The 11,942-nt window shown below is 33.7% G+C and overlaps 1 protein-coding gene across 1 annotated transcript; it reads right to left on the bottom strand.

Moving 5' to 3' along the window:
- Positions 1 to 5,163: 5,163 nt before the first annotated feature.
- LOC146929390 (uncharacterized) lies at positions 5,164 to 5,772 on the bottom strand. Its single transcript, XM_085707307.1, has one exon. The coding sequence runs from the start codon at positions 5,770 to 5,772 to the stop codon at positions 5,164 to 5,166; it is 609 nt and encodes a 202-aa protein (XP_085563433.1).
- Between the last annotated feature and the right edge of the window lie 6,170 nt (positions 5,773 to 11,942).

The following is an 11,942-nucleotide window of genomic DNA, read 5'->3' as shown; positions in this document are numbered from 1 at the left end:
CAAAAGTTCACTTTTTAGATTCATTCAATAAATAATGTATGTAGCCTATATATAGACCGCATACATCATTTATTAAATGAACCTAAAAAGTCAACTTTTGCTTATAATAGTGACCGGAGGAAGTAGTTATTATTAAAACAAATAAGAGACAATAAATCTAAGGGTTAAATAAGTAAACGGTCCCCTTAAATATGATTTTAGTCCCCCTAAAATATTTCTTAGGCTTTTGGTCCCTCTAAAATTTTTTATTTATGAAATTAGTCCCTCCTCTACATTAGTATTACACTAGAGGAGGGACCAATTTCACAAATGAAAATTTTTAAAGAGAACAAAAACCTAAAGAATATTTTAGAAGGACTAAAATCAAATGTTGGTATATTTAAAGAGACTATTTATTTATTGGGTTAATTATGTTTCTAGTCCCTATAAAATAGCGACCTTGTAAGTTTAGTCCTTACTTAATTTTAATAGCATTTTTAGTCCCTAATTTTGTTTTTTTACCCTGAGTATTAGTCCCTACTCAATTCAAATTTGTTTAATTTATGCTTAAACTCTTAAATTTTTGAACAATTTTTTGCAGACATGTTTAGAACATTACTAAAAGTTCCTCCGCAAAAAATTATCGCAAAATTTGATTTCTACATCCAGATTTTATTACTTTTTATCTTTAACTTTTGTCGTTTTAAAAAATTCATATTTAATTCATTTCATGTCTGAAAATTCTAAATTTTAGTAAACGAACCTTTCATAGTGTTCTAATCTTGTCTCAAAAAAATCGTTCAAAAATTTAAGAGTTTAAGGATAATTAATCAAACTTTGTTTTAGCAGGGACTAAAATTATAAGTAAATTTTTTTTATAAGGACTAAAAATGCTATTAAAATTAAGTAAGGACTAAACTTACAAGGTCGCTATTTTATAGGGACTAGAAACATAATTAACCCTTATTTATTTAAGCCTAAATCTAACTATGTCATGCTAAAAATAACTACTCGTTACATATTTAAGAAATAAAATGACAATTGCTCCAAAATATAAATATAAATAAATGTCCCATCAAAAGAAATATATAAAGTAAATGTAAGTACACTATGTTCTTTAGAAGCTGGAATTATGCTGCCCAACCGAATGGTTAGTTGAACTGTTGAAGAACTCTGTTCACACCTGAGTGTGAAAATGTATGTGAGCCTATGTTGACACTATAAATTAGGATCATTATCTTCTGCACCTATAAGATACCGTCCATTTAAATTCATTTTGAATGTTGAAATCATAATTAAAGTTTTTCAAAACTTAAATATCAGTAGATCTGTTAGTTTTATTGAAATCTGATTCCTGTAGTTATTAGCAAGTTTTTGAATTTGCTATATTGCTATTTTGAAGTCTCAATAACTCAGATCGTGGCATTTGCATGTATTTATATAAGCTTGTTCCTGATGTTAATTGTCGCAAGAAAATACAATATTTTTTTTTAAGAAGCTAAATGAGCTCGTTTAAATTGACATTGAAGAAAATCAAACCTTAAACTTTAAAAAGAGGAACACACTTCTAGATCCTATGCAACACCACCATATGCCAATTTATGAACCATGAAGGCTAAATCAACCGATCTATGGTTAACTTGATCTTTAGTAGGCTTTATCAATGTGCATATATTTGGAAATAGGATATAACATGTGATCTAACTCATTCTAAAGTAAAATAAAATCTAGTAATAACAACAACAAAAAAGTAAAAAATCTAGTGTTCTTTAGATTCGATAGATGTATTTGGAGTCAAATATGAAGATTATTTATTACTCCCTCCGTTTCAAAATGAGTGTCGCTTTAGGCTTTGGCACACAGATTAAGAAATAGAATGAAATAATCATTGGATATAACGCTTTTACTAAACTGCCCTTACTTTATAAGAAAAAGACAAAATTAAAGTTGCATTGAAAATTGTGTGAGAGAAAAGTTGGAGAGGGTAAAGTTGGAAGAAAAAAATTAAAGTTGTATTGGAAATGTAAAGCGACACTCATTTTGAAACAAATTTTTTTGGCTAAAGCGACACTCATTTTGAAACGGAGGGAGTATTTTATTTAATGATTTTGTTTGGTTTGTGTTAATGATAAAATTTGGAGGATTGTTTGCACCAAAAAAAAAAATTGAGGATTGCTCGACACACAAAGATGTTACAAGTACCGATCACACACAATAGGTCGATACGGAGACAAGAAAAGTATATATCTGTACAAAAAATAATTTTTAGAAACAACATTAAGCAAGGGTTGGTATGATTCAAAAGGAAAAATGTAGACACCAAATAAGCAAAATTGACTAGTAAAAGTCGACAATCAAACACTACAAGTGAAGTTGACCCATCGACACCAATGAATGTTAGTCGGTTTTCAGTGCATTAATGCCGAAAAAACGCTAGCATCGGAAGTAAGAGCATTTTCAATAGAGGGTCCATTTCTTAAGGACTTTATCCTTTTAATGATTCGGAAGAAAAAATGGTACCTATTATTTAAAAGACAATTATATAAAGACTCTCTCATCAGCAACTAATAGGTTTCACAACCAAAAGAAGTAATAATACATGTATAATGATGCAAACAGACCCTTCATTTCTTCGCAATTTAATCATCATATGCTTGTTTTTAATGTATCTTTTTTTGTTCTTTAAAATTCATCAAAATTACCCTTTCTTGAAACAAAAAACTTCATAAAAGATACACACATGCATGTAAGGTCGTCCAAATTACTAATTAACTTGTCTAACATTTATTAAACATTTATGTATGATCAGTTTGGCACACTTCAGAGTTGATCAAAAAGCACCGTAAACACACTTGACAAAAGAAATTATGAATACATAAGAAAGCTTGTAATTGAAAAAGGTCGATTGGCTCCCACCGGATTTTTAACTATTTTCTTCCCTTCTTTTTCACGAATATGACAACTTTTCTTTAAAGAAAATGTTAATCGATATCTCCGGAGCACTCTATAAGACCTTTAAATGATAACTTTTTATAAAAATGTGTAATTAATGAATTAAAAATTGAAATATTTGACTTTTGTATAAAATAATTTTTCTTTTAGAATGCTAAAGAATGTCCCAAAAACACTAGTTAACAATACTCTTTCTTTAATTATTTTGATCACTTTGCGTTATGACAAAAATAGGATAGATTTATTTGGTATATGTTTTGTATGGAGTGAAGTTTGAAGCAGTGGAGGATAGATTTCCTTGGTATTTGCATGAAGTGGAGATTGAGGTAGTGGATACTAGTCGAGAAAATTGCGGACAACAAATTATTGATTGGCTATTGGCCCTATCAAGCAACTATTATCGTTGTCTTTCTATTTGCAATCCACAATTGAGGAGGACTATCTATGTGTATATATAAAGTATAAACAAACAAAAATATAGATACGTACGTAGATCTTCTCTTCTCTTCTCTGAATAATAATGTATACAAATTAAGCACCATAATGAGGAAATCTAGAGTAATGTTTTGGTACACATTGTTTGAATACTATTATAGCAAATTCCTTGTTTCTAAGAAATTATTATTACCAACCAGAAAGAATTTGTGAAACACATTTTTTGTGACAACAACTTTAAGCAATTCAAGGTCTTACATGTTCTCACTTAAAACTCATTTATTTTGTTCTTAATTAATAATAACCTGTAAAGAACGGTCATTAAAATGTGGCTATCACATGTGTGTGTATATATACGTGTGTGTGTGTGTGTTTCAATGGTGAAACTATATAGTAAATGTTTCTTACTTTTAATCTCCTCAATAAGGCATCCTATAGACTCTGCCCCATTCAATATGGAAATACTATATATATATAAATTTCTACTATATTTTAACTTTATTGTCGTCAGAAGTTATTTGTTTTTTTCTTAAAATCCTAGATTTGATGGAAAATAATAAAAAATTAGTTATATTTTTTATACTGATGTAATACTCGCAAAGAGCTAGACAGATGAAATAACCGAGGTATGGAATGGAGACGGGGAGTACTCCCCGCCTCGTTGACATCCCTAACCAAGGGTTGCAAGTTGCTACTTATTGATTATGTTTCTGTTTTTTATCTTATTTTTGTAGGCAAATGTTAGTATATTAATAAATAAATTAGTGGGTTTTGTTAATTTTATGTATTTTAAATTCTAGATCTCGTAATTAGTACACTTGATAATTACTATCATTAGCTAATTCTAGTATTTTTTTGAAGGATTTATAGTATTGTTATGGTGCTTCTTCTGATTATTCATCACAGAGTTTCTCCAGCCTACCAGGAAATCAGGTAATTGTTTCCTCAATACATATTGTGAGAGATCCAAGGTCAGGAATCTGGGAGGTGGTGCTGACTACCAAGGTAGCAAAATTTGGTATTGGGGAAGGTGAAAAACAAGTCGTAGTACTACTACGAAATTTCAATAAGCATTTTGTTATTTGTGCATAAGAATCTTTTGCATTTGCCTTTTGGGAGTTGAATAATGATTCCTTACAATTACCTAATTATAATTACAATTATTAGTATATATGATAATTAATCTATTGCAGTATAGACTTATATTTCAGTTATCTTAAGGCTTCATCTTACTTTGCCACCAAAACCCCAATGGCACATCACATCGTGCAAATCAGTTAAGGGAGTACGTAGTAGAAGTAATCGTAGCCGTAACTTGAAGCGTTCAGATTACACGATCAGCAAACTAATTTTAAATGATCTCAATTATCATTGATTTAGATTGAATAATCCATAGTTATCACGGTAGTAATCTATTTCCCTAAGTTTGTGTTCCATGCTTACTTTAGGCGTGTAGATTTTTTTTTTTTTTTTTTAAATATTTTAGAGACGAGAATCACATATATTAATCTTAAAGATTTTTTTTTTTGTTTTGAAGAAGTCAAAATGATATTAGATTAAACACTGGGAGTAATTCATCTCGCACAAGGTGTGCAAAGAGAGTCACTCCTCAAAAAATACAAGAGCAGGTTTCTGTTACTACACAAAACAGACTGAAAAAGAGACAAGAAGACTACTCCCTAACACCCATACAAATTAAAGGGTGTCGCCACCAGTCATTATAACTGAAAGCTGAAGTGAGCCTATTTGCCCTTAACCAAGAAAAAGATAAAAACTTTACTTTGTCTAATAATTGAACTAAGTCCAGTGCTTTGTTTCCTTCCAAACTGTCCAAACGCAAGCATGCCAGATCACTCTGAAGAAAGAATGCGTAAGTCGTGGTAACCCCGCCATGTGACCAAACTGAATAAGATGCTCACGAACAGAGTCAGGAGAAATGAATGATACCTGAAGCCACTGATAAACCCCGTACCATACACTGCCAAAGATGTCACATTGGAAAAGAAGATGACTATCCGTTTCTGAACACCCACAACCAGCTATGCACAAAATGTCGTCATGATGAAGAGCTCTCCTACGGATAAGATTGTCTTTGGTAGGTAGTCTGTTGCGAAGTAGCCTCCAAACAAATATTGAAACCTTTAACGGAACCTGCTTCAGCCATGCTACATCAAAAAATCCACGCTCCAGAGAGGCGTCAGATAGCGTGAGATACTGGTAAACCCCCTTAACGCAGTAGCCGTTAATAGGATCCATAACCCAGCGCCACCTATCAAGAACATGGTCCTGCAAAACAATATTACACAGCAAGGAAGAACACTCCGTAACTGACTCCTCTTCCCACGCCAAGAGGCGCCTCCACCACTCCCAAGCATCACCTCCGACCGCCCACCCTCTCCTAGCCATCTCTCTCACCATCACCCCCTTATTTTTAGCCAGGTCATACAAGCGAGGAAAACGCACACATAGAGGTGCGCCCCCCACCCAATTATCCAGCCAAAAATAGGTGCTACTCCCTCCACCAACCACTCTATGAACATTCTCCTCAAACCAACTTCCCTCCCCGAATCCGACCCCACTCCGTATACCGGACATCATCCTCCACCACACCGAACTATCCCTCCCCCTTCCTTCAACCACCCTCCCACCTCCCCGTACCTAGCCTTTAAGACTCGATACCATAATCCCTCCTTAGCCACTAACATACGCCAACACCACTTCCCAAGTAAAGCAACATTAAATTCCCTCAACCTCCGAACACCTAACCCACCCTCTTCCTTCGGCATACAAACAGAAGTCCAGTCAACCCAAGCAATTTTCCTAATATCCTCACAACCCCCCCAAAAAAAAATTTAAATAAAGATTCGATAGAAGAAATTATACCTGTGGGGGCCTTGAAGAAGGAAAGAAAGTAAACCGGAACAGATGACATGACATATTTAAGAAGTATCAAACTGTTATACCCTAATTTTGGACCTAAAAATACTTGTTCAAAATTTTCTTTCATCTTTGATATATGTCTATTATTCTTGAACATTTGCCAATTTGTTATTGTTTACACTGACATTTCACTCTGCTTTATCTCTCAACTTAGTTTTACAAATCCTTTCAACTGTGTATTTGTCCATGTTTTCTTGCACCTCAAGTCATCCAAAAACATTTTTTTCTTGTATTACAAGTCATTTGAACTGGTCTCCAGTCAATTATATATTCCTCTGCATCTTATTTCAATGTTATTTGCAAAATTCATGAAAAGGGTATTTTAGTCATTTCCTGCATTCAAATTCATTTTAGTCCTTAAAAATTGTTTGAGTCTTTTCAAATGGGTTGAATAAGTCTTTATTTCAATTCCATGTCAAAATCCATTCCAAAAATTGCAGTTGAAGTCATTTTGAGTCAGTTTAGCCCCTAGGGGCATTTTAGTATTTTCATGTGTTAAAACCCTGTTTAGTTTCTAAATTTTTTTTCCCTGAGTCTTTTCAATGTACTTGTATAAGTTTTTGCTTAAATTCTTTGTTAAAAGCCATTTTAAAATTGCAGCAGAGTCATTCTGAGTCGTTTTAGTCCCCAGGGGTATTTTGGTCTTTTCACACGAAATTTCGACAGAGAGAGGTTACTTTAAAGTACCTCATTTAAGTAGTTGGTTCGTTTTAGTCCATTTTGTGTTTTTTATTGGTTTCACTTTACGTTATTTTCAAATTGCATTTTTTTACCAATTTTATTTTAATTACAGTTTTAGTCCTTTTTGTCATTTTGCATTTTGGTCCATTATTTCTTGTTAATTGCAGAATAGTCCTTATCTTTTGGTCAATTGCAAATTTGTCCAGAAAGTTAGTTATGCCACGTGTCATCAGGTCATTGGTCCAATTATCCCAGTCATCAGCTATAAAAGCCAACTCATGGTCAGATCCATTCATTCTGTTACACATCATCACAAACACTATTAAATCTGCCAAATCAGCAGAAACAGATTCCACCTTTCTCTCTCTACTCTTCACGGATCAAACACCATCAAAAAACCAAAAATCTCAAGAACATTCAAGAACACTCTTGAAAGTTCATAACAGAATCATCATCATCACCAAACCCTAATCCATCAATCTTCTCAGAATCATCACAATCAAAGCCAAATTCGTTCGAATTGATCACTGATTTTTCAACAATCAAGCAAGTTCATCCGAATTCAACACAAACTTCCATCAATTCCAGAAGGCCAAGCACCAATCTGAGTTCGTTACAAACTCTAATCGGCTCCAGAAGAATACAAAAGCCAGAAGTGTGAAAGGGAAAGAATACGAAAGCCAGAAGTACAAACAGATCAAGAACACGAAAGCCTCAATTCTGGATCACACTTCACAAGATTTGAAGAATCTTTGAAGTTTTCCCTTCGATTCGTCTCAAGTATCCGAATCCAGCTCAAGGTAAGCTCGTTCCCTTTCTTTCTTTGTGCAAGTGCAAGTTTTTGTTCGGATGGATTCTTGTAGATCTAGGGTTATTAAGCCTTGATATGCAAAAATCAAGGCCAGAAGTAGAACGAGGAGGATGAGACGAATGTTTTGGTGTAAAAAGATTTTTGAAATGTAAAAAAAATGCTCCGGCACGGTGGCGCCGCCGGCGAACCACCGCACCGGAGCAAGCTCCGTTCGTCTTCTCCGTTTGTCTATTCTCAGAGTCTCTCTCTCTCTCTAAAAACAACTTAGAGAGAGAAAGTAGTGTGAATTGTGATGCTGTGTGTTGTTGCCTTGCTTTTATACCCCCTGGTCCCCCACGCGCGCGCGTACGTTATGCCCCATGCTCCCTATACGTTTGGACTGTTGGATCTAGGGTTTGTTAGATCTGGATCAATCCAACGTCCTCTGAGGCGTTTGGATGATCCAGATCCAGTGTTAGTATTGGGCTTGGGCCTATTGCTGCTGGTAGTTTCGTTTTGTGATCTTTTTTTGCTATGTCAACACTGTTCAGTGCTGTTTACACCACTTTTTTTTTACCAAAAATCCTTTAAAAAATTTCCTAAAAATTTGTTCAGTATTTTCTTGTTATTTTTAATAAATGTTGATGTGTTTTACATGTTAATCTTGATGGAAAAAACATGAAAATAATTTGTACCTTGTTGATTTAATTCCTTTTCATTTCTTGGTAAAGATCTTGTTAAAAAACCTCTAAAATTTTGTGAATCTCCTTGCAAGTAGTTTTGACACTTAAAACTTGTTACTTAGGATGTTTTGATATATAAAAAAGTGGATAAAAAATAATGTGTTGTGTGTTGCTTTATTTCTTGATTTTTAGGTTAGGAATTTGTGAAAATATGCATAATTTTGGGTTCCAATTTTTAGTGTATGCTTGTGAGTTGGGATGTGTGGATTGGGAATTGATTTGTCACTGTTTGGATGTGTTTCTTGCTGCATGTGAATATGTGTGATTAGTTTCTTGTTTTACAAGTCATGTAAATATTTGTTTGTTTAAATAAAATGCCAAGTATGTCTAAACATATCATGGTTCTTGACTTGGGTGTGTTCTTATAATTCTCATATTATTGATTATAATAAAACCTTTAGAAAAATATCATGATATGAGGATTATAGGCCATATACTTGTCTTGATGTCATGGTAAATTTTAGGTGTATTTTGCTACTTTTAGGTTAAGAGTTTCATTACTTTTTGTCAAGTTTTTTTAGGGTTTCTTTTGCTTATAATTTCCATTCTATTATGTCTTATGCTACTAACCCCTTTTATTTCATGTTTCATGCATTCCATAAGCTCATCTCATCTCATATTCTAGTTTAATTTTCTTGCAATATTATGTTTCTTACAAAAGCTTAGTATGTAAAGAATTAGGGACTTGTAATATTACTTTCATGTCATTTACTTTTCTTGCAAGACCATAGCATGTAAACTAGGGCATGATGTAAAGGACAATGGACTCTAATGATTGTTATACCCGAATTTTGGACCTAAAAATACTAGCTCAATTCTTCTTTTCTTGTATTTTAAGTCATTTGAATTTGTCTCTGATCAATTACATCTTTCTCTGCATTTTATTTCAATGTTATTTGCAAAATTCACATAGAAGGGTATTTTAGTCATTTCCTATGTCAAAATTTCCTTCAGTCTTTAAAAATTTGTTTGAGAGTCCTTTCAGGTAGTTTGAATAAGTCCTCATTTCAATTCTATGTCAAAATCCATTTCAAAAATTGCATTTGAAGTCATTTTGAGTCAGTTTTGCCCCTAGGGGCATTTTGGTCTTTTCATGTGTCAAAATTCTGTTTAAACTCTTAAAATTGTCTCTGAGTCTTTCAATTTGCTTGTATGAGTTCTTGCTTTAATCCCTGTTAAAAATCCTTTTAAAATTTGCATCTGAGTCTTTTTCAGTCGTTTTTAGCCCTAGGGGCATTTTGGTCATTTCACACGAAATTTCGGCAGAGAGAGGTTACTTTAAAGTACCTCATTTAGGCCATTGGTTCGTTTTAGTCCGTTTTGTCAGTCTTAATCGTTCCACTTTACGTTTAGTCAAATTACCATTTTTTATTCCAATTTTATTTTTAGTTTTCTTTTAAGTCCAAAACTTCCAAAAATTGCATTCAAGTCCTTTTTCTAATTTCAAGTTTTATTTTTAAGTTTTTTTGTCTATTTCGAAATTTTATTGTTTTTAAGTTTTTTATTTGCAGATTAGTCCTTAACATTTTTGCAGGTCAGTCCTTGAAGTTCTCAAAATTGCACAAAGGTCCTTTTGTCAAAAATCCAGCAAGGCCGAATCAGTTAGAGTCCAAATCCAGGTGTCAAATTCCTATTGGTCCAGTAGTACACTTGGCAGCCTATAAAAGGCCCCAATCATTGCCATGCCACTCAGAATCACACAACTCTGCAAAAACCTTCACAAACACAAAACAGATTCTCTCTCTTCTCAAAACAGATCAAAATCGTAACCGTTTTCCCAAATTCCCCAAGAACACGAAGAACACAATGAAGAACCCTAATTTTCCAGAACAAAGAATTGAATCAAATTGAAGCCAATCCATTACAATTCTCAGAGATTCACATTCGAATCTTCATCATCGAATTGGTAGAACTGCAATTCAAGCACAAACCCGAATGAATTGTGCGATCACAGTTCGAAAGAGAGAGAAGAAGAGAAATTGAAGCAAGATCAAATCAGTTCGAAGAAGAAGAGGATCAAAACACCGATTTATTTTCGGTTTCGAAGCTTACCAGGAGAAGCAGAAGCTTACTCAAGGATCTTACGTTCGAATCTCCAAACAAATCCAGGTATATTCAAAAAAAACCTTCTCGTTTTGCTCATAATCATCATCGAAGGTTTGAATTCGAAGATAAGCGGTGAATCGAAGAAAGATTTTGAAAAGATTCGAAGAAGTTCAAACGAAACCCTAAAAATGTAAATCGTCCGAGATTCACCGTTTATCTAGGATCAAGTCCATAATCAGTGAAGAAAGTAGTTCGAATTAGGGTTTTGTTTCAAGGAATTTCGAAAAGAAAGTTGAAACCCTAAAAAACCGTAAAGATCCAAAATCAAACCTGTGCAAAACATGTAGATCGAAATGTTTTGAGCATTCTTCTTCAAAGAACATGTAGATCGAAACGTTTCGAACTCTTTTTCTTCAAAAAATATCAAGGTCGAACGGTTTGAACAACTTTCTTCAGAAAATAGCAAAGATCGAAGTGTTTCGTGTCCGTTCTATGTTGATTTGTGGATTGATTCATAGTTTACGGTTTGAAAATCATGCTTGTTGTGAGAAGAACGATGAGAGAAGACGAGAGAGAACGAGAGAGTCTGAAGAGAAGAAAGAGAAACCTAGGTTTAGAATGGAAGTGGACCGGTCTCCACGTTTTTATAAGAGCATGAACCAGACCGGTTCACCTGAACCAGTCTGGTTCACCTTCAGACCAGTCTCTCTTTCATTTTTCAACGTTAGATGCTAGCAGTGATGACGTGGACGGTGTGGATGTATTGTTATTGTGGTCTTGATGTGCCTTATTGTGTGCCTTGCGTCCCTGGCCTTTAGATCTAGGGTTTCTTAGGAGTTGGATCAATCCAACGCCTCTGAGGCTGTTGGAGGATCCAAGATCCACCAAGAACCTTGGGCCTGGGTCCTTTTTTACTGGATTCTTCGTTTTTGCTTATTTCTTGCTATGTGCACCACTGGATCTTGTTTTTTACGCCCCTTGTTCATTCAAAATTTCTTTAAAAAATTCCAAATAAATTTCCATGAGTTCCTGATAATTTTCTTGATGGTTTTATAACATTTTTGCATAATAAAATTTGATAAAAAATATGTGTAGCTTTTTTACTATTTTTGCTAAAATTGGTGATTGTCTTGCACATATTGAGTCTAAAAGTCCTTTAAAAATCCCTTAAAAATTCTAAAAAATGTCATGTATGTTTCTTGTTATATTTTGTAACTTTTCTATGCATTTTGTTTACTGGAAAGTTTTATTAAAAAATATTATCACATTTTCTTGCATTATTTCTTGTTTTCATGTGAAAAATCTTATGAAAATTGCCTAAAGTCCATTGCAAGCTCTTGATGATTGTTTGTGGTACATGTTACTTGAAGTTTGTG

The sequence above is a fragment of the Medicago sativa genome, chromosome 4 (assembly GCF_051527215.1).
Source record: "Medicago sativa cultivar Bolivia chromosome 4, Bolivia_mono, whole genome shotgun sequence".
NCBI classification, from domain to species: Eukaryota; Viridiplantae; Streptophyta; class Magnoliopsida; order Fabales; family Fabaceae; genus Medicago; species Medicago sativa.
This window is presented reverse-complemented; position numbering and strand designations above follow the sequence as displayed.